Genomic DNA, 24,391 nt, shown 5'->3' with positions numbered 1-24,391 from the left:
CAGAACCAGCAGCACATCGAGCTCCTGCACAGAAACAGACAGCACATCGAGCTGCTGCACAGAACCAGCAGCACATCGAGCTCCTGCACAGAACCAGCAGCACATCGAGCTCCTGGACAGAACCAGCAGCACATCGAGCTCCTGCACAGAACCAGCAGCACATCGAGCTCCTGCACAGAACCAGCAGCACATCGAGCTCCTGGACAGAACCAGCAGCACATCGAGCTCCTGGACAGAACCAGCAGCACATCGAGCTCCTGGACAGAACCAGCAGCACATCGAGCTCCTGCACAGAACCAGCAGCACATCGAGCTCCTGCACAGAACCAGACAGCACATCGAGCTCCTGGACAGAACCAGCAGCACATCGAGCTCCTGGACAGAACCAGCAGCACATCGAGCTCCTGCACAGAACCAGCAGCACATCGAGCTCCTGGACAGAACCAGCAGCACATCGAGCTCCTGGACAGAACCAGCAGCACATCGAGCTCCTGCACAGAACCAGCAGCACATCGAGCTCCTGCACAGAACCAGCAGCACATCGAGCTCCTGCACAGAACCAGCAGCACATCGAGCTCCTGCACAGAACCAGCAGCACATCGAGCTCCTGCACAGAACCAGCAGCACATCGAGCTCCTGGACAGAACCAGCAGCACATCGAGCTCCTGCACAGAACCAGCAGCACATCGAGCTCCTGCACAGAACCAGACAGCACATCGAGCTCCTGGACAGAACCAGCAGCACATCGAGCTCCTGGACAGAACCAGCAGCACATCGAGCTCCTGCACAGAACCAGCAGCACATCGAGCTCCTGCACAGAACCAGCAGCACATCGAGCTCCTGACAGAACCAGCAGCACATCGAGCTCCTGGACAGAACCAGCAGCACATCGAGCTCCTGCACAGAACCAGCAGCACATCGAGCTCCTGGACAGAACCAGCAGCACATCGAGCTCCTGCACAGAACCAGCAGCACATCGAGCTCCTGCACAGAACCAGCAGCACATCGAGCTCCTGCACAGAACCAGACAGCACATCGAGCTCCTGCACAGAACCAGCAGCACATCGAGCTCCTGCACAGAACCAGCAGCACATCGAGCTCCTGGACAGAACCAGCAGCACATCGAGCTCCTGGACAGAACCAGACAGCACATCGAGCTCCTGCACAGAACCAGCAGCACATCGAGCTCCTGGACAGAACCAGCAGCACATCGAGCTCCGGACAGAACCAGCAGCACATCGAGCTCCTGACACAGACTCACATTCGAGCTCCTGACAGAACCAGCAGCACATCGAGCTCCTGGACAGAACCAGCAGCACATCGAGCTCCTGACAGAACCAGCAGCACATCGAGCTCAGCACAGAACCAGGCAGCACATCGAGCTCCTGGACAGACCAGCAGCACATCGAGCTCCTGGACAGAACCAGCAGCACATCGAGCTCCTGCAACAGAACCAGCAGCACATCGAGCTCCTGAACAGAACCAGCAGCACATCGAGCTCCTGGCCAGAACCAGCAGCACATCGAGCTCCTGGACAGAACCAGCAGCACATCGAGCTCCCTCTAACTGCACCAGAACCAGCAGCACATCGCGCTCCTGGACAGAACCAGCAGCACATCGAGCTCCGCACAGAACCAGCAGCACTCGAGCTCCTGGACAGAACCAGCAGCACATCGAGCTCCTGCACAGAACCAGCAGCACATCGAGCTCTCTGAACAGAACCAGCAGCACATCGAGCTCCTGCACAGAACCAGCAGCACATCGAGCTCCTGCACAGAACCAGCAGCACATCGAGCTCCTGGACAGAACCAGACAGCACATCGAGCTCCTGCACAGAACCAGCAGCACATCGAGCTCCTGCACAGAACCAGACAGCACATCGAGCTCCTGGACAGAACCAGCAGCACATCGAGCTCCTGCACAGAACCAGCAGCACATCGAGCTCCTGCACAGAACCAGCAGCACATCGAGCTCCTGCACAGAACCAGCAGCACATCGAGCTCCTGGACAGAACCAGCAGCACATCGAGCTCCTGGACAGAACCAGCAGCACATCGAGCTCCTGCACAGAACCAGACAGCACATCGAGCTCCTGCACAGAACCAGACAGCACATCGAGCTCCTGGACAGAACCAGCAGCACATCGAGCTCCTGGACAGAACCAGCAGCACATCGAGCTCCTGCACAGAACCAGCAGCACATCGAGCTCCTGGACAGAACCAGCAGCACATCGAGCTCCTGCACAGAACCAGCAGCACATCGAGCTCCTGCACAGAACCAGACAGCGCATCGAGCTCCTGGACAGAACCAGCAGCACATCGAGCTTCTGCACAGAACCAGCAGCACATCAAGCTCTGGACAGAACCAGCAGCACATCGAGCTTCTGCACAGAACCAGCAGCACATCAAGCTCCTGCACAGAACCAGACAGCACATCGAGCTCCTGCACAGAACCAGCAGCACATCGAGCTCCTGCACAGAACCAGCAGCACATCGAGCTCCTGGACAGAACCAGCAGCACATCGAGCTCCTGGACAGAACCAGCAGCACATCGAGCACCTGGACAGAACCAGCAGCACATCAAGCTCCTGCACAGAACCAGCACCATGAGGTATGATAAAGCAAACTCAAAGATTTCTCCACTCGAGCCATCTTCTCATAATTACTCCAGAAAACTGTAAGGCAACAGCTGGTCACAAAGGAAGACAGGAACAGGAGTATACCATTTAGCCCATCAAACCTGCTCTACTTTCACTGAGGTCCTGAGCTGTTCTTGAACTCCATTACCCAAGTTTCTCCATATCCATTGATATGGGGGTCGATTAAATCTGAAATTCTGGAATGCAGCAGGAACTACTCTGGCAGGAATGATCTGGACAACATACCTCTTGTGGTATTGTGACCACCAGTATGACCAAACTCTGTAAAAAATCTTTTTGGGTCATTAACTTTGGTGATGTAAAGTAGGTGCCATCCCTCCTCTTGATATGCCAGGAACTAAAGACCAAACACTATCTCCCCTCTCCCTGAAGTCTTCCCTTTAACATACAGTATATAGTTCCCCAGGTGACAGCAATAGTCTGCCCCAATAGCCTTTTTCCATGATTCTGGATAGTTAATGTTGCCAGGCTATTCAACGGGGTATGGCCTCATCTCAATTAATTCAAATCCAATCATCAATTGACAACACACAAAGATCAGAAGCTTGTATTTGCTCTCCTTAGGCAGGAGTCACTAAGGTACACTTAGTGCTCCCACCACCACCTCTCAGTGAGGCCAGGTAATTCAGCACAGACCCGACGATTGAAGCTTGGACTTCAATGGGTTTTCTACATCAATGATTAATGCTGTATGAAATGCAAGTTACTACAGGAAACATTGGCAGAGGGGTGAAAACGTAAAACCAGCAGTCGTGGAGATCACAAACGAAATGGTTTTGAAGTGGCATCAGAAGGTGGAAGAAGAAACAAGGGCTTTTTAATGTTCGCAGGTCGGATTCCCACTTTAAAACACTAGCTCCCAGATAAGCTCCTCCAGCTAGATCTCAACACTTTACAGAAGACGGACTTAGGGGCAATTTGAACAACGTTCCATAAAAATAACAAAGGGGCTAGAGTGTGTTTATGTGAAGGAGCCAGGAGAATTTGCCAGACAATAGTGAACCCGTAGAACAGCCTGCTGGCTCATGTGGTAGATGCGGAATCTCTGAATTCTGTCAGGCGGGAGTGGAACCTGTATCTCGCCGGAGCAGTCACCCCCTGCTGTAAAAAGGAAGCAATCCTGTCACATTACTTTGTTGTTATGTGGCCTACTTGACTCGCTTTGATCTCCTAAAAGGCTTGGAGAGGAATTTCAGGGGCCAGGGCCGGTGATGGCTGCACCAACTGAAGGCCGAGTGAAGAGAGAAGGAGAAGCAAGAAGGCCAGATTTGGAAGAACGCTGGCGGAGGGTGCAACAGGGGTGAACATCAAGGCCACAAACAGGTTTCTCGACACGGAATTCAAACCCAAGGCCAGGGTGGTGCTGTTGGGGGGGGGGGTCATTTTAACTTTTTGCAACAGTGTCAAACAGTTGATGGTGGATCGGCTGCCCTGCTAGACCTTTCTCCTTTACATTTCTATTAATCTTCTTCACCAATTAAACAAAAACATACATGGCCTAAAGACCAACAGGTAAAGTGTTCCCCCCTGAGTTTAAAATGCGAGGTTTGCAGGCAATGACAGCAGGAAAGAAACATGGTGGATTGAGACACTTACGTGGTGTGATACCTTGAGTGCCACGATGAACACACCCCACTGGACGACAGCTGCATCATGGCGGATTCCGGCTGGCTGTCTGTGAACTTTGTTGAATGCCAAGAGTGGGGCCTACTCGCTGGTTCGTTACACCTGAGGGGGGGCAGGCAAGAAAAATTTACAAGTGAAAAAAAATAGCAAATTAAACCAGGTTTTTTTTAAACATATTTTTTAAAAATCTAAATCCATTCAATACAAAAACTGCCCAGGAATGTGCAGCATCACACAATTCAAAGAAAAGGGTAGAGCGATGCTCTGATTAACTAGGCAGGCATGTGCTAGTCAAGTAACACCTCTCTTAAACCAAAGCTTACAGGGAGGGCAGCAATGAAGCACTCATGGCAGGGGCTTAGCTGTCAATCATTTTGGCTTACTGTTATTTAGTATGCAGGGTATTTTCAAAATACGCCGACTTTAATTCAGGAGGCTAGCGCTGTCACAAACACTTCACAGCATTCAACTGCAGAACAGAACCAAACTTCGCTCTGTAAAATGCAAGTGAGACCTACCTCAAGTTAGACAGACCAGTGAGTCTTACAATAAAAACACTTCTGCTATTTTATTTAAATAAAGTGAAAGTGACTATAAATCACATTAGCTTCAGGTATCAATTTTCACCTGACATTTTTAAAATCAGTAAGAAATAGTTATTAATAACAGGGTTCAAGAGTGGCTATCTTGAGAGGCCTAAACTCACTGGGCGCTTTTGATCTGGCAGAGTAATGAGCAATAGGTGTACTTCACCTCTAATGACAGGTCATTAACTGGAAAAAGGACAAAATGCTTTAGGCTACACAGAAATATCACAAGGTCAACTTCTGTCAGATTAGCCCTTTCACATGGTGACTCTGGCTGTCAAACACTCTCAGTTGACTAGCTCAACGAAGGGGTTTACACTCAGATGGAATTTCAGACTTCTCTTTCAATTACCATGGCTATGGAATTACTCTTCGCACCTGCACTTAAAAGTCCTTGTATCGTGTCCAAAGAATTAACTGCCATGTTCAACAAGCACTTGTCCGTTCAAGCAGAGGGAGCTTGACATCAGTCAGTAAAGGCGGAGAGGGAGGGGTCAACCTATTCTCCAGCTTCTTTGATCCGGACCTTCAAACGAATCCGGGTGAATGGGCAAAAAAAAAAATCTTCAGAGAGATGAAGGGTGATAATGTTTCTGAAGATCACAAGGCTCCATTCATGGTCTGTGCATTTCTGACCACTGGGGACCTTCAATGGAGCCTGGCATTGTCATGAACACCTAACCCGAGTGAGAACTACAATACCTTCCTGGAAAATACCCATGCCTCACACCAACACACAAAGTCTATTTTAGCAAGTTTCTTGGATGGTTCAACCTATTCTATGCGGGAGCATAGGAACTGTAGGAGACCATTCAGCCTCTCCAACCTGTTACTGGAACACAGGAACTGGAGTAGACTATTCAGCCTCTCCAACCTGTTAGTGGAAGACAGGAACTGGAGTAGACTATTCAGTCTCTGAAACCTGTTCTGCCATCCAATTAGATCATGACTGATCTTAATTCTACTTACCTGCCTTTATCCTTTAGTAATCTTATCTAGCCAAAATCCACCAATCCCATTTTGGAATTGCCAATTGACCCCGAGCCTCAGCAACCTTTTTTGTTTGAGGGGCGGGGGTGGGGCAGAGTTCCACTACCCTGTGTGTGAAGAATTGCTTCTTGGCATCACTCCTGAATGGCTTGGCTTTATTTCCCGGAGTCCTTATTCAGGACTCACCTACTAGAGAAAATAGTTTGTCTCTATTTACCCTTTTTGAAACCCTTTATCATCTTTAACCCTTCAATTGGACCACCCATTATCTTCTATATCCAAGGCTGGCCTGAGCATTCTGTCCTCATAATTTAATTCTTTTAGCCCTGGTATCATTCTTATACTCCTCCAGCGAGCTGCTGCGTGTTGTTTAATAAAAATACTGGCATTAATAGCAAAGTATGGTGAGAAAAATTGGACAGGGAAATTGTAACAAGTGTGAGCTACCCACATGACTTTGTGTGTTACTGGTAAACCACCTGTGATGCTGCTCATGATAGTGGAGATTGTGTGACAAGGGTTCCAGATAAAAATGAAACGGGAAACGTTGAGACACAAAAACGTAGAAATAGGATACTCTAGATCAGTCACAGGAATTTCGAAGGATGCATCTGTAAGGTGAAAACCTACAGGGATTTCAAGGAGAAAAGCTTCAATAGAATAGGAGAGACAGAGGTGCTCATTCTAAAACCCAAAATGCTGGGAAACGCACACTGGAGCCGATGTGGCGCCATCTGTTGGATGGAGGCCTCAATCACAGCAGCTTTTTGTGGCTGGCGGTGAACAGCAAAGTCCCATTATAAAGGTGGATCTGAACTGTTGGCAGAAAAGCTTTGTTTAAAAATTGTGACAACAGGAATTTTCCTACTTCCCATGACTGAGAACTCTGGCTGACAGATGGAAGAGCCACCAGGTACCAGTACCTCTGGGGATATTCGCTGCTGGCAACATATTCAACTATTCCTGGCTGTGGGCCTTTGATCATCCAGCAATCGCTATGCTTCTATCCTGAGCTGGTAGCATATAAACTAAGCCGCGAAAGCTGGCACACTGCCATTAAAAACCCAACTCATGTCCTTCAGTGAAGGAAAACTTGGTCGGGCCTATGTGGTTGATTATTAACGGCCTCAGGGTGACTAAGGACAGAAACTAAATGCAGTCTTGTTAATGTCGCCCACATCTCAAGAGCAAGTATTTTAATAAAGCGCATACAAGTATGTAATCCTGAATGATGATCAGAAATTCTACCCTTTACTGACATAATGGGAATTGTCTTGTACCTTCCTTTCTTGGGCCATTGTCAGACATGTGGTGCTAAGGATCTGCACCAATAACCTGGACTGCTTCATACTGGAAACGGAAGAAGGGAACCAAAGCTACATTCTAGCAACAGAGGACAGTCACGATCACGTACACTTCACCCACTCACATCACAACCATACAGATACCAACATGGATTGTTAAATAAAAATGGAGGAGTAATGTAGAGATAGTCAAAGATTGGTGTTCTGGTCTGCCATTGGTCAGATGGCTGGTGAGGAGGGAAAGCATTGGTGGTACTGGGAGTTGGGGGATGCAGGGAGCAAGGGGTAATGGGTAAGCGTGCTGTTACCTCATGGAATTTCTCAAGATCTTCGTCAGAAAGCTCCTTGCCACTTCAGCTTCTGTTTCAGGAGGAATTTTCTGCGCTACAATATCCACCATTTTGCCCTTCCTTAGTAAGCCAAAGAATGAAAGGAAGAAATTCAGCCAAGCAGAGGTCTAGAGACAGAAAGGAGGTGTCGGAAAGTGCATGTGGTCACAGCCTCAAGACTAGGCCATAAAGTTCAAAGAAAGGCAAACAGTTCTGGGTCGAACATGACCTTGATACCATTCTGAATGCTGACCAGCAAGGAAATCCTTCCAAACAACACAACCACACGCTCTAGGCATGCATGAAGCACTCCTGTATTGCAGGGCCCAACCCTCATTGGCAGATATATCATCATCTCACTGCTACAATTGGAATGGTGCTTGTACTTGGGGCCTCATTTTCCAATATTCAATTTGTCCAGCTGTTTTCAAAGACAGAGAATTTTGCCGAGTTAGCACCCAGTCATTCTCAAATGTCATCCACCAATCGTGTTACTTTTCCATTCCCCAAAGGTTTCCCATTTTTATCCCAACAAGGTTTAAAGTCAGATGACCCAAGGATGTTGTAGGCAAAGGCACTGATACCAATCAATTTTCACTCATCAACCCCCACAAAGAAGACAACATGGATTCCCTCCTCATGGGTGTCTCCACCAACCACATTCAGTTTCTGAAACATCTGAGAAAGGTCATCAATATTTTTATTTTTATGGCGCCTTTCGTCTTTCACGTTACAGCACAAAACGAAGCCATTCGGTCTATCATGTCCATTCCAGCTCCAGTATGAAGGGTTATGGGGTCCAGGCGGGCAAATAGAGTTAACATGCAGATCAGCCATGATTTAACTGAATGGTGGAACAGACACAAGGGGCTGTTCCCACATCACTCCACTTTCAAGTATCTCATTCCCGACACACAGCACAGGAGAACTGGCTGGCTTCAACTAGCTGACCTTTTGTTTTTTGCAACACAATACCGTACTTTTTTATTCTTCTGCTCGGTGCAATATTTACAACGGCCTTTTTTTCCCCAGAAAGCAGCAGCAGATAAAATAGATACAGGTTTTATAATGAGAAAGGGAAACAAGACTCAGCCATTTCTCCTCCCCAGTAAAGCTGAAAGCCTCACCCGACAAAATAAACTCTGGCTTCACTGATAAAGTGGAAGACTCACTCAAAACGAGTTTTGACCTGCCAGACCCTGTACAATATCTATCCTGATTTGGGTTCTTCCTAATGTGTTTGATCTGATACCTTTCGAGAACAATACTGTGGGGGCGGGGTGTGTGTGTGTGTGTGTTGCGGCGGGGGTTGGTGGGAGGCAGGGGCAACAACCTGCCACATGCTTAAGCAGGTGCTGCAATCCTTTCAGTGCCGATCAGCACAGGACAGCATAAATCCAGCCTCACCTCCCTTCCTCACCTTCGCACAGCCTTGGGCTTGCTCGCAGTCCGACGTGGCTTCTTCTAAATTCTACTTCCTGTTATGTTTCTGTGCTGCCTTATTGGCCTGTCCTGGCCTGGTTCTGTTCTCCACCCCTTCCCTGGAAACCAAACAGCCTGTTTCATCTCCAATGCCTGCAGCTATTCGTTCACAGATGAGCCATTTGACAGATCGATTTGGTTATCAAAATACCCTCAGGAATAGCCGTGAATGAACTGGGCTACTTGCTTTCAAATGGACATGTCCACCCTGTCGAGCCCCTTCAGAATATTGTACGTTTCAATTCCTTATCCTTCTAAACTCCAGACAGTATGAGCCCAATTTATTCAGACTCTCATTATAGGACAACTCTCTCAACCCAGGAAGCAATCGAGTGAACCTTCCCTGGGCTACCACCAATGCAAGTATAATCTTCCTTAAAAATGGAGACCAAAACTGTGCACGGAACTCCAGGTGTGGTCTCACCAAAGCCCTACACAACTAGGGTTGCCAACCCCCCCCAGGATTGGCCTGGAGTCTCCAAGAATTGAAGGTTAATCTCCAGTACACTGACTGCTGTGTGCGACCCTGGAGAAAAATCATTGGGACATTTAAAAGGTTTTTTTTGATCATTTCCTTTAAACATTTCTCTTTACCAGATATAAAAATATTGAAAATAGGAGAGCAAAAGGCAGTTTGGCTGACAGTCAAGCATCATCTAATTGAGCAATAAGTCTTTTTGTATCCAATTGCTGTGGGAAGGCAGTGCATCACAAGGATGGATTTTTTTAAACAAAAACATTTTTAATCACTATCAAACTATATTATAATGATGTCATACTTTGAACAAGCATTGGCTAACTAATGGCTGGAGCATGGAGGCAAGTCATGTGATGAAACCTCCAGGAATAGTTAATCACATTTGGCAACGCTATACACAACTGTAGCAAGACACCACCCCCAGCAGTGTAGCATTGCCTCAGTACAACACTGAAGTGGTGATTTAGATCACGTATTCAAGTCTCAGGAGTAACTTGAACCCACAATGTTCCGACACAGAATGAGAGTGCAACCACTGAACCACGGCCAGAAGAAACCAGAATTAACTCAAAACAGATCTGGCAGCATCTGCGGGGAGGAGCACAGTTAACATTTCGAGTCCATATTACTCTTCAACAGAACTAAGTAAAGATAGAAAAGAGGTGAAATATAAGCTGGTTGGTTGGGGGGCGGGGTATAGAGGTCCAGTGATAGGTGGAGATAGCCAAAAGATGTCATAGACAAAAGGACAAAGAGGTGTTGAAGGTGGTGATATTATCCAAGGAATATGCTAATTAAGGGTAGAAAGCAGGACAAGCAAGGTACAGATAGTCCTAGTGGGGGTGGGGTGGTGTGAAGGGAAGGGATCGAGATAGGCTGAAAGGTAGAGTCTCTTTTTTTCCCCCAACTTAGTCTACTGCATTCGTTGTTCCCAAAGCGGTTTCCTCTACATTGAACAGACCAAACGCAGACTAGGTGACCGCTTTGCAGAACACCTTCGGTCTGTCCGCAAGCATTACCCAGACCTCCCTGTCGCTTGCCATTTTAACACTCCACCCTGCTCTCTTGCCCACATGTCTGTCCTTGGCTTGCTGCATTGTTCCAGTGAAGCTCAATGCAAACTGGAGGAACAGCACCTCATCTTCTGACTAGGCACTTTACAGCCTTCCGGACTGAATATTGAATTCAACAACTTTAGATCTTGAACTCCCTCCTCTATCCCCACCCCCTTTCCGTTTCTTCCCCCTCCCTTTTGTTTTTTCCAATAATTTATATAGATTTTTCTTTTCCCACCTATTTCCATTATTTTTCAATGTATTCCACTCATCGCTTATTTCACCCCACCCCCACTAGAGCTGCACCTTGCTTGTCCTGCTCTCCACTCTTAATTAGCACATTCTTTTAGATAATATCACCACCTTCAACACCTCTTTGTTCTTTTGTCTGTGACATCTTTTGGTTATCTCCTCCTATCACTGCTTGCTTGTCCCAACAAACCTCCCCCCACCCCCCCCTTAAACCAGCTTATATTTCACCCCTTTCTTATTTCTACTTAGTTCTGTTGAAGGGTCATGAGGACTCAAAAACGTCAACTTTGCTCTTCTCCGCCGATGCTGCCAGACCTGCTGAGTTTTTCCAGGTATTTCTGTTTCTGTTTTGGATTTCCAGCATCTGCAGTTTTTTTGTTTTTTAGCTATCTCCACCTATCACTGGACCTCTATTCAGCTCTACTGTCCCACCACCCCACCGCCCACCCTTAAACCAGCTTATATTTCACCTCTTTTCTATCTTTACTTAGTTCTGTTGAAGGGTCATTCGGACTCGAAACATTAACTGTGTTTCTCTCCGCAGACGCTGCCAGACCTGCTGAGTTTTTCCAGGTATTTTTAGTTTTGTTTTGGATTTCCAGCATCTGTAGTTTTTTGCTTTCAACTCAAAACAGGTTCACTTCCAGAACAGGTTAACTGTTTATTGCAGGAATTAGGAAGAAGGTTTATGGGGCTCCTTTGACTCCAGAATGTTATTTGGAGTGATAATAGCTTTCCTGGGGTGCTGGGCCAAGTGTAAACAACCATTTGGCCGTATGGCAGTAGCACGGGAATAAAGTAATCAGCAGGATCTATAAGCTTTGAGCGCAGCTGGATTAATAATGCAGAGTACAAGGTTCAAGGGGGCTGCCAGCTCGTAAATGCCTCAAACACGCTCACTGCATTTGTCACTGGCACTCTGCCATTCAGGTTGTCCGCACAGTGATCAACATACAGCACAGGTCCAGGGAAGGATGGGCAGTGACTATCCCTCAGGGAGTCTCTTCAGAATTCAGCCAAGGCCAGCCTCAATCCAGTATGGCCCACAATAAGCCAGCCCGTCACTCCTCCCCTCCCAGTGGACATACATTTCTACTTGGAAATTATACAAACCCAATAGCGAATGAGAGGAGTGCTGTCAGCTCACTCTCCAAACCTCACTCTGCACTCATCCTGTTGGGCTCTGGGTCCAGCTGGTACAACAAATTTCCACACCTCTCAATATTTTTTTTTAAGAGCAATGTTTTCAAAACATTAGCTGTGGGTGTGGGAATACCATCAGTGAGCTCACACTGAGGATCGTTCAGTTTACAACCCTGTGAAAAATGTCTCTGAAACACATTGCTCAAATTGCAATGGTATTTAGAGTCCAAGAGGAACCGTTAACTTGTTTCAAAAATCTCCAGAAAGTAAGAAGACACGAGAATGAAAGTCACAGTATCAGTGGGATCAGGTCTGTCACCGTGTAACACTGGGGTACAGTGCTGGTGGAGACAGGTGTGTCACAGTATAACACTGGGATACAGTGCCGGTGGGGACAGGTGGGTCACTGTGTAACACTGGGATACAGTACCAGTGGGGACAGGTGGGTCACTGTGTAACACTGGGATACAGTACCAGTGGGGACAGGTGTGTCACTGTCTAGCACTGGGGTACAGTACTGGCAGGTACAGGTCTGTCATTGTATAACACTGGGGTACAGTACCAGTGGGGACAGGTGTATCAATGTATAACACTAGGATACAGTACCGATGAGGACAGGTGTGTCACTGTGTAACACTGGGGTACAGTACTGGTGGAGATAGGTGTGTCACTGTGTAACACTGGGGTACAGTTCTGGTGGAGACAGGTGTGTCACCGTGTAACACTGTGGTACAGTACTGGTGGAGACAGGTGTGTCACCGTGTAACACTGGGATACAGTACCGGTGGGGACAGGTAGGTCACTGTGTAACACTGGGATACAGTACCAGTGGGGACAGGTGTGTCACTGTGTAACACTGGGATACAGTGCCGGTGGGGACAGGTGGGTCACTGTCTAACACTGGGATACAGTACCGGTGGGGACAGGTAGGTCACTGTGTAACACTGGGATACAGTACCAGTGGGGACAGGTGTGTCACTGTGTAACACTGGGATACAGTGCCGGTGGGGACAGGTGGGTCACTATCTAACACTGGGATACAGTACCGGTGGGGACAGGTGGGTCACTGTGTAACACTGGGATACAGTACCAGTGGGGACAGGTGGGTCACTGTCTAACACTGGGATACAGTACCGGTGGGGACAGGTGGGTCACTGTGTAACACTGGGATACAGTACCAGTGGGGACAGGTGTGTCACTGTGTAACACTGGGATACAGTACCGGTGGGGACAGGTGTGTCACTGTGTAACACTGGGATACAGTACCAGTGGGGACAGGTGTGTTACTGTCTAACACTGGGGTACAGTACTGGCAGGTACAGGTCTGTCATTGTATAACACTGGGGTACAGTACCAGTGGGGACAGGTGTATCAATGTATAACACTAGGATACAGTACCGATGAGGACAGGTGTGTCACTGCGTAACACTGGGGTACAGTACTGGTGGAGATAGGTGTGTCACTGTGTAACACTGGGGTACAGTACTGGTGGAGATAGGTGTGTCACTGTGTAACACTGGGGTACAGTTCTGGTGGAGACAGGTGTGTCACTGTGTAACACTGGGATACAGTACCGGTGGGGACAGGTGGGTCACTGTGTAACACTGGGATACAGTACCGGTGGGGACAGGTGGGTCACTATGTAACACTGGGATACAGTACCAGTGGGGACAGGTGTGTCACTGTCTAACACTGGGGTACAGTACCAGTGGGGACAGGTGTGTCACTGTCTAACACTGGGGTACAGTACTGGCAGGTACAGGTCTGTCATTGTATAACACTGGGGTACAGTACCAGTGGGGACAGGTGTATCAATGTATAACACTAGGATACAGTACCGATGAGGACATGTGTGTCACTGTGTAACACTGGGGTACAGTACTGGTGGAGATAGGTGTGTCACTGTGTAACACTGGGATACAGTACCGGTGGGGACAGGTGGGTCACTGTGTAACACTGGGTTACAGTACCAGTGGGGACAGGTGTGTCACTGTGTAACACTGGGATACAGTGCCGGTGGGGACAGGTGGGTCACTGTCTAACACTGGGATACAGTACCGGTGGGGACAGGTGGGTCACTGTGTAACACTGTGATACAGTACCAGTGGGGACAGGTGGGTCACTGTGTAACACTGGGATACAGTACCAGTGGGGACAGGTGTGTTACTGTCTAACACTGGGGTACAGTACTGGCAGGTACAGGTCTGTCATTGTATAATACTGGGGTACAGTACCAGTGGGGACAGGTGTTTCAATGTATAACACTAGGATACAGTACCGATGAGGACAGGTGTGTCACTGTGTAACACTGGGGTACAGTACTGGTGGAGATAGGTGTGTCACTGTGTAACACTGGGGTACAGTACTGGTGGAGATTGGTGTGTCACTGTGTAACACTGGGGTACAGTTCCGGTGGAGACAGGTGTGTCACCGTGTAACACTGTGGTACAGTACTGGTGGAGACAGGTGTGTCACTGTGTAACACTGGGATACAGTACCGGTGGGGACAGGTGTGTCACCGTGTAACACTGGGATACAGTACCAGTGGGGACAGGTGTGTCACTGTGTAACACTGGGATACAGTGCCGGTGGGGACAGGTGGGTCACTGTCTATCACTGGGATACAGTACCGGTGGGGACAGGTGTGTCACTGTGTAACACTGGGATACAGTACCAGTGGGGACAGGTGTGTTACTGTCTAACACTGGGGTACAGTACTGGCAGGTACAGGTCTGTCATTGTATAATACTGGGGTACAGTACCAGTGGGGACAGGTGTATCAATGTATAACACTAGGATACAGTACCGATGAGGACAGGTGTGTCACTGTGTAACACTGGGGTACAGTACTGGTGGAGATAGGTGTGTCACTGTGTAACACTGGGGTACAGTACTGGTGGAGATAGGTGTGTCACTGTGTAACACTGGGGTACAGTACTGGTGGAGACAGGTGTGTCACCGTGTAACACTGGGATACAGTACCGGTGGGGACAGGTGGGTCACTGTGTAACACTGGGATACAGTACCAGTGGGGACAGGTGTGTCACTGTGTAACACTGGGATACAGTGCCGGTGGGGACAGGTGGGTCACTGTCTAACACTGGGATACAGTACCGGTGGGGACAGGTGGGTCACTGTGTAACACTGGGATACAGTACCAGTGGGGACAGGTGTGTCACTGTGTAACACTGGGATACAGTACCAGTGGGGACAGGTGTGTTACTGTCTAACACTGGGGTACAGTACTGGCAGGTACAGGTCTGTCATTGTATAACACTGGGGTACAGTACCAGTGGGGACAGGTGTATCAATGTATAACACTAGGATACAGTACCGATGAGGACAGGTGTGTCACTGTGTAACACTGGGATACAGTACTGGTGGAGATAGGTGTGTCACTGTGTAACACTGGGGTACAGTACTGGTGGAGATAGGTGTGTCACTGTGTAACACTGGGGTACAGTTCTGGTGGAGACAGGTGTGTCACTGTGTAACACTGGGATACAGTACCGGTGGGGACAGGTGGGTCACTGTGTAACACTGGGATACAGTACCGGTGGGGACAGGTGGGTCACTATGTAACACTGGGATACAGTACCAGTGGGGACAGGTGTGTCACTGTCTAACACTGGGGTACAGTACCTGTGGGGACAGGTGTGTCACTGTCTAACACTGGGGTACAGTACTGGCAGGTACAGGTCTGTCATTGTATAACACTGGGGTACAGTACCAGTGGGGACAGGTGTATCAATGTATAACACTAGGATACAGTACCGATGAGGACATGTGTGTCACTGTGTAACACTGGGGTACAGTACTGGTGGAGATAGGTGTGTCACTGTGTAACACTGGGATACAGTACCGGTGGGGACAGGTGGGTCACTGTGTAACACTGGGTTACAGTACCAGTGGGGACAGGTGTGTCACTGTGTAACACTGGGATACAGTGCCGGTGGGGACAGGTGGGTCACTGTCTAACACTGGGATACAGTACCGGTGGGGACAGGTGGGTCACTGTGTAACACTGTGATACAGTACCAGTGGGGACAGGTGGGTCACTGTGTAACACTGGGATACAGTACCAGTGGGGACAGGTGTGTTACTGTCTAACACTGGGGTACAGTACTGGCAGGTACAGGTCTGTCATTGTATAATACTGGGGTACAGTACCAGTGGGGACAGGTGTTTCAATGTATAACACTAGGATACAGTACCGATGAGGACAGGTGTGTCACTGTGTAACACTGGGGTACAGTACTGGTGGAGATAGGTGTGTCACTGTGTAACACTGGGGTACAGTACTGGTGGAGATTGGTGTGTCACTGTGTAACACTGGGGTACAGTTCCGGTGGAGACAGGTGTGTCACCGTGTAACACTGTGGTACAGTACTGGTGGAGACAGGTGTGTCACTGTGTAACACTGGGATACAGTACCGGTGGGGACAGGTGTGTCACCGTGTAACACTGGGATACAGTACCAGTGGGGACAGGTGTGTCACTGTGTAACACTGGGATACAGTGCCGGTGGGGACAGGTGGGTCACTGTCTATCACTGGGATACAGTACCGGTGGGGACAGGTGTGTCACTGTGTAACACTGGGATACAGTACCAGTGGGGACAGGTGTGTTACTGTCTAACACTGGGGTACAGTACTGGCAGGTACAGGTCTGTCATTGTATAATACTGGGGTACAGTACCAGTGGGGACAGGTGTATCAATGTATAACACTAGGATACAGTACCGATGAGGACAGGTGTGTCACTGTGTAACACTGGGGTACAGTACTGGTGGAGATAGGTGTGTCACTGTGTAACACTGGGGTACAGTACTGGTGGAGATAGGTGTGTCACTGTGTAACACTGGGGTACAGTACTGGTGGAGACAGGTGTGTCACCGTGTAACACTGGGATACAGTACCGGTGGGGACAGGTGGGTCACTGTGTAACACTGGGATACAGTAACAGTGGGGACAGGTGTGTCACTGTGTAACACTGGGATACAGTGCCGGTGGGGACAGGTGGGTCACTGTCTAACACTGGGATACAGTACCGGTGGGGACAGGTGGGTCACTGTGTAACACTGGGATACAGTACCAGTGGGGACAGGTGTGTCACTGTGTAACACTGGGATACAGTACCAGTGGGGACAGGTGTGTTACTGTCTAACACTGGGGTACAGTACTGGCAGGTACAGGTCTGTCATTGTATAACACTGGGGTACAGTACCAGTGGGGACAGGTGTATCAATGTATAACACTAGGATACAGTACCGATGAGGACAGGTGTGTCACTGTGTAACACTGGGATACAGTACTGGTGGAGATAGGTGTGTCACTGTGTAACACTGGGGTACAGTTCTGGTGGAGATAGGTATGTCACTGTGTAACACTGTGGTACAGTACTGGTGGAGACAGGTGTGTCACCGTGTAACACTGGGATACAGTACCGGTGGGGATAGGTGGGTCACTGTGTAACACTGGGATACAGTACCAGTGGGGACAGGTGTGTCACTGTGTAACACTGGGATACAGTGCCGGTGGGGACAGGTGGGTCACTGTGTAACACTGGGATACAATACCGGTGGGGACAGGTGGGTCACTGTGTAACACTGGGATACAGTACCAGTGGGGACAGGTGTGTCACTGTGTAACACTGGGATACAGTGCCAGTGGGGACAGGTGTGTCACTGTGTACTGTGTAACACTGTGGCACTGGGGTACAGCACTGGTGGGGACAGATCAATCACTGTATAATACTGGGCTACAGTACTGGTGGAGACAGGTGTGTCACTGTGTAACAGTCAGACTCTCCTGTAGAGGCAGGTTTCCACTCAGAGCTCCACTGTGTCACAGGAACAGAAGGAGGCCATTCAATCCCTCGAGCCGGTCCCAGCATTCAATTAGGTCACGGTTGATCTGCATCTCAACTCCATTCAAGGATCTTGTCTTAATACCCTCGCCTAAAAAACATTTATCAACCGCAGTTTTTAAAATCTTCAATTGATTTCCAGCCTCAATAGCTTTTTGGGAATGGGAATTCCAAATATCCACGAACCCTTGTGTGAAGAGGTGCTTCCTGACACCCCTCTTGTGGTACCTCCCCATTTCCTTTCTCGGGTCTCCCCACTGGACACAGCCAACCACAGCCGAGTAGGTCGCACGGCAACTCAAGCTCCAATCACTGCCAGCTTTGCCCTGAAGCCAGCCATGCTGGCCTTTGGGGAAAGGAGGAGTCAGCCACTATATCCAAATACAATAGGCCTTTAGAAAAGAAATCAAATTTAAATGTGTACACTGCATTTCGCATCCTTAGAATGTCCCAAAGTGCTTCACTTTGAATGAAGAACTTCGGAAATGTAACCACCGTTGTAATGTAGGAAATACAGCAGCCAATTTGCAAACAGCAAGCTCGTGCAAAAAGCAATGTGACAGTGACCAGATAATCTGTTTCACCAATGTTGTTTGAGGGATAAATATTTCCCAAGGCACCGAGATAACTTCCCTGCTCTTCTTCTAGGAGCGCCATGGATCTTCTACATCCACCTGAGAGGGAAGATGGAACCTTTGGTTTAATGTCTCGTCTAAAAGATGGCACCTCCAATAACGCAACACTCTGCAACCGAGTGTCAATCTGAGTTTCGTGTTCAAGACTTGGGGGGTGGGGCTTGAACCCACAACCTTCTGACTCTGAGGCAAGAATGCAATCATTGAGGGAAGGTAACCTGGAGCCCAGAATGAACTCAATGATGTCTACTGCACAAGGCTGCTTCTAGTGCCATTGTACTGGAAGCTTCATAACAATCGAAAACCAACCTTCAAGCTATTGGCCTCATACCCCACAGCAATTGATATCATGCAGCTGGCACATTTACTCTACTTCAATCCTCCTTTCAATATTCACACAAAGGTGGCATTTAGTTTTTTTTCAGTGCTAAGTTTAATCTGATCTTAGGATTCCAATTCAAGTACATAGAAAATAGTTTCTCCTATTGATGGAGTTAGATGAAGAGGGATAAGAGGAGGTTCATGTGGAGCATAAGTGCCAGCATTGACCAGTTGGGCCAAATGGCCTGTATCTGTACTGTAGACTCAATGTAACACTGTCTCTGTTATCCACTCGCTCTCTTTCTACAGAACGCTACAATCAATGGCCAATGTTAATATATTACTTATAACAGCAGGACCGATTCATCTTGAAGTCCGTTTTCCATGTGCCACTACAGGATCTACCAGCCAGCACAGGGTCTGGAACCAGCACTAACCAGGTCCACCGCAGAGGTAGTTCTCACCCCTGATATCATTTTGGACATTAAACCCAGCAGTTTAAACCAGGAGCTGCATTGATCACCTCACTCCTATCAAGCCCAGATAGTTGAATTATTTAAAAATTTTAGATTTTCACTCACACACACACACACACAACCTTTAAAATGTGCACTAGTACATTGTTTTGAACATCAAATCCATGACCCTCCTCTGAAAGTATGCAAAAAAACCTCATTAGCAACCATGCCCCTGGTGTACCAGAATTAAAGGATGATCCTTGCAAGCAAACAGGGAGAAAAATTATAGCCATTTATTTTCTTCATTTTCTTTGAACATTTTTATCTTTTGGTCGTAAAATATATTGGAGATGGCGGGGAGGGTGGAAAACAAAATCTGTTTGACAGCCAATATTAATCCAAGTGGCTCAAGATAAGTCTATTTGTTTTCTGATTGGCTGTGGGAAGATGGTATGCCCAGAAGATGGACCGATGGTGAGAGTGTGGGGGCAGGGCAGTTCGAGGCGGGAGGTCACATGATGAAATATTCGGACACCAAGTCAGGGATGGCAGAGTTGTTATACTGTGGATAGTCTTACAGCTTCTCAGGATGAGGAGAAAGATCTGCAGGGTGCAGTGGTGCTGAAAGCGTGTTGCTGCTTTATGGAGCTCTGCTCACAGTCAGAACCAAAATGGCAGCACAGTGCCATATGCTGCTGGTGTGCCCTGCCCACTGCAGACGCACGCCACCGACTTCCAATCCCCTCCACCTTTCCCAAAAGCAAAATGCTGCCGATGCCGGAATTTTGACATAAAAACAGGAAGTGCTGAAAATACGCAGCAGGTCATGCAGCATCTGTGGAGGGAGAAACGGAGTTAACCTTTCAAGCCGATGGCGGTTCTGATGAAAGGTCATCGCCGTGTTTTACTCTCCACAGAGTTTCCTAACCTGCTCAGCCCCTCCATCTTTTGACATGTTCATTCTTGGGCTGTGGGCATCACTGGCAAAGTTCCCAGTTGCCCTAAGACCGTGGTGGTCAACCTTCTTCTTGAACCGCCAGGCCGTGGACTTGATGCAAAGGGCATGTTGATGTGGCCCTTTTTTGTTCATTCTTGCATGTGAGTGTTGCTGGCAAGGTCAGCGTTTATTGTCCATCCCTAATTAGAAAGTGGAATCACGTATCAGCCAGACCAGGTGAGGACAGCAGATTTCCTTCCTGAAAGCACATTAGTGAAGCAGCTGGGTTCTTGACAACAAAACAACAGCTTCATGGTCACGTTTACTGATAACAGCTCTTTATTTCCAGAATTATTATTTTTAAAAACTCAAATCAAATTCTCAAGTCGTTTTCGTGGGGTTTGAACTCACGTGCTCTGCACTAGGTGTTAACCATGTCTCAGTTGCTGCACTCTCACCTGAGTCAAGAGATTCTGGGCTCAAGTCCCACTCCAGCCACTTGAGCACACAATCTAGGCTGGCACCTCTGTGCTGTACCTGCAGAGGTGCTGGCTTTTGAATGGAACACTTAACATCAACCCCGTCTGCTCTCTCAGGTAAACGTAAAAGGTTTCATGGCACTATTTTGAAGAAAAACAGGCAAGTTCTCCCCAGTGGCCTTCAACCAACACCACTTATGTCCTTGCTGTTCCTGGGAGCTTGCTGTGTATAAATTAGCAGCTGCACTTCCTAAATCACAATAAGCGACTACATTTCAAAAAAGTACTTCATTGGCTGCAAAGCACTTTGGGACATCTTGTGGTCACCAAAGATGCTATATAAATGCAAATCTTTCTTTCAAGTCCTTCTATAAATCCAGTCCCATGGGTTACCAGCCCAATAAAGGAAATGCTGAACTGAGACAGGCAACAGGAGGAGGATGGGGGAGAATAAAGGCTGCATCTTGCAAAGTCATGACCGGGATTATTGTTTTAGTGTCAGGACCAAACCTGGGTCCCACCCTGCACCAGGTTGGAAATAGTCACCCAACACAACTTTCCCAGGAATGGAAAATTCCACAGTCATTGGAAAATTCAGCCCCATGGGTCCTGGGCAAATTGGAGGCGATTGAGTAATTCTCCAATTAATGGACATCCAACTTAGGACACTGGCCGAGTTCTCGATGCTGGAGGGCCAATAGGAAGCCTTCCAATATGAAGAGCAGTACTTAGTGGATGTACATAGAGGAGAGTGTGGGAGCATCAAGATGGAGGCATCCGCTCAGCACTTTGCAAAGTCTTTAAAAATGGTGCCGTTGTGGAGGGGGGAGGGGCCTCTACAGGACAGCCTGTGGTTGGCGCTGTGACCATCTTCCCGCACCGGTAGGGGAGAGGCGAGTTTTACATTATTCTGGATCTCTAGCCTCTCACTCAGCCGCCAGCGGCGTCCTCTTTTCACTGGCCCCCTCTCAGCTACCGCCGACTGGAAAATTCCAGTCGCCACAGGAGGGAAGTCTTAACAGGCTCCCTGCTGTTTGCAGGCAGGCAGCCAATGGTGCCTCTGATCCGGCCTCCATGAAATTCTCCGGAGGCAGGAGGATGCCAGTAAACCGGTATGCCGCTCTCCCAGCTGCCTCTGGTTCCACCTCCCCAGCTGTTGGAAGACTTAGTCGCATGGTTCCTGGGCAGAATGGAGATGATTGGGTCATTCTCCTGTCAATCACACCTGGAGACGGCATAATTTGTATAACTATCCTCCACTCTCTGCGCTTTTCTGGAGAAATAATGGAGAGACTGGCTGCTGTAATTTCCATTTTGAGTTCAGAGATTCCACTTGCTAAGGAAATAAGACTCTGCAGCAGCTTATGTCCTACCCTGGCTCCAATCATTGACCGACACAACAGTGTCAATATTTACTCTACACATAAAAACTCTACAAGCCCTTGTGCGCTCTCTTCGGAAATGGGCTAGAGGATGGCCTTCAACTCCTGAGGGTCAACTATCCAGCTGCCCTCTCCGTTGGTATGGCGCCTGACACAGGCAACAGAAATCAAAACTACACACACCACTGTGCCCTCCATGTCTGCACCACAAAGCTTAGGACAGACAATGGGGTTGTTGCTGCTTTGTGAGCCGCAGAAATATTTTGAAAGCAGCTTAGGAATTGGAAATTACTGTACAGCCGTTAAAAGGTCAGCAAGCTTGGCTGCATCTATGCAGAAAAACTGCAATGGAGGTTCCAGCTCGTTCAGCAGATTGCTTGAAGAACTAATCCTGGATAATTCACTGTCGACAGCTCACTGCCACTGTCCAAATCTACAAATCCACTCTGAAGTTAAAAAGAAAGAATGATGCTGGTAAATCCTTTGTTTATACGAAGGCCAGGGCAGGGATTTGGGGAACAAAAACAGAAAGTGCTGGAAAAACTCAGCAGGTCTGGCAGTATCTGCGGAGAGAGAAACAGAGTTAACGCTGCGAGCCCGTACAACCCTTCTTGAAACATTAACTCGGTTTCTCTCTCCACAGATGCTGTCAGACCTGCTGAGTTTTTCCAGCATTTTCTGTTTTTGTTTCAGGTGTCCAGCATCCCCAGTGTTTTGCTTTTATCTTAGGGACATGGGGAGCTTGGTTCAAAATTAAGTGAGATCAATTGTGAAGGGACTGGGGCTGAGGGGAGGGGGAAATCCCCGAGGTGTCGGCTGTGGCTTAGTTAGGATCTATCTTGCTTCAGAGTCAGAACATTGGAGGTTCAAGCCCCGCTGGAGACAAAATCTTATCTTATCTCAGTGCTGCTGCATGGTCATACTGAGATGAGGTGGTGAAAGGAACTGTATAAATGCGAGATTTTGTCTTTTTTTTAAATTGTTCATACCCTCAGGTGTTCTAGTTTGTGGCTTAAGGTGGGGTGGTGTGGGGAGGCTAATCATGAGTCAGTCTTCTGATCAATGATAATGGGTCATCCAAGTGTAGCCACCAGTATGTAGCTACCATTTTGTTCTGTCTTCGAGGTCATTCAAAACAGGTGCAAATGGCAACTTGTGGTCAGGGCAATGGTGGGGTGAATTTGATGCCTTTGGTGGAGAGCTTTATGCCCTGTGTGCACCCGAAAATTGGACCCATGTCCCTTAAAAAGACTGGTTGGGACAGTGCAGGCTCAGAATGATCTAAACCCGCAGCACACAAAGGCTTCCTACCAGGAATGCAAAAAATGACACACACTCACTGATACAATAGAAGGAAGTTTCCAACCAGATTATCTTTTAACAATAATGAAACGAAGTGCGACAGACACTATTGGTGGTGGATTAACCCACATCACTGCCTCACCCTAGACTGTTTTTCTTAAGAACCATTCTCAGTCAAACATGACGAAGAACTAACTTGATCAACTTAACATTGGCATGAAGAACTAACTTGATCAACGTAACATTGGCATGCAGTAACAGGAGTCCATTCAGCCCCTCGAGCTGGCACTGGTTCCATTAGATCATGGTCTGTACCTCAACTTAATTCTCCTGCCTTTGTTCCATGTCCTTCAATATTCTTACCCAACAACAATCGATTTCAGGCTTGAAAATTTCAATTGAAGCATCCAAAGGTTTTTGGAGGACAGAGTACCATATCGTCACTATCCTTTGAGTGGAAGAAGTGCCTCCTGATTTCCCTCCTCGATCAGCTAGATCAAATTTTAAGCTTGTGCCTCCTTGTTCTGTATTCCCCCAGGAGACAGTTTCCACGTATCTATCCTGTTGGATTCTTTGAACATTTTAAACACTTTGATCACACCAACGCTCAATCTTCTAAATTCAACAGAAATTCAGCCAAGTGAGACGTTAAACCGAGAACCCCATCTGCCCTCTCAGGTAGATGTAACAAAAATGCCGGAGAGACCAGGTAAGTTTACCCCAGTGTCCTGGTCAATATTTATCCCTCAATAAACATCGCACAAACAGATTATCTAGTCATTATTACATTGCTCTTGGTGGGAGCTTGCTTTGTGCAAATTGGCTGCTGTATTTCCTATGTTACAACAGTGAACACACTTCAGAAAGTGCTTCACTGATTTAAAGTGCTTTGAGACATCCATTGGTGGTGAAAGGTGTTTATATAATTACAGAATCACAGTGCAGAAGAGGCCCTTCGGCCCATCGAGTTTGCACCGACACGTGAAAGACAAGTCTTTCTTTTATCTTTCAAGATTCGGTTACTCAATTTAACCCTTTAAGTCCCAGTATTGTTAGAATGTGTTTATGCTGCAGCCTCAAAGGTGAACGTATTCTTCTTAACTTAC

The 24,391-nt window shown here is 47.9% G+C and overlaps 1 protein-coding gene across 3 annotated transcripts in view; it reads right to left on the bottom strand.

Moving 5' to 3' along the window:
* The window catches only part of shroom2a (shroom family member 2a), a 247,364-nt gene that overhangs the window by 59,268 nt on the left and 163,705 nt on the right, over positions 1 to 24,391 (bottom strand). For all 3 annotated transcript variants that reach the window (XM_041211557.1, XM_041211560.1, XM_041211559.1), the window contains one exon: positions 4,254 to 4,385. In XM_041211557.1, the coding sequence (XP_041067491.1) occupies positions 4,254 to 4,385 (132 nt within the window). The remainder of the gene's footprint in view (positions 1 to 4,253; positions 4,386 to 24,391) is intronic.

Source organism: Carcharodon carcharias, chromosome 18, assembly GCF_017639515.1.
Source record: "Carcharodon carcharias isolate sCarCar2 chromosome 18, sCarCar2.pri, whole genome shotgun sequence".
Classification (NCBI taxonomy): Eukaryota; Metazoa; Chordata; class Chondrichthyes; order Lamniformes; family Lamnidae; genus Carcharodon; species Carcharodon carcharias.
Note: the sequence above shows the minus strand (reverse complement) of the source record. Positions and strands in the feature narration are given on the sequence as shown.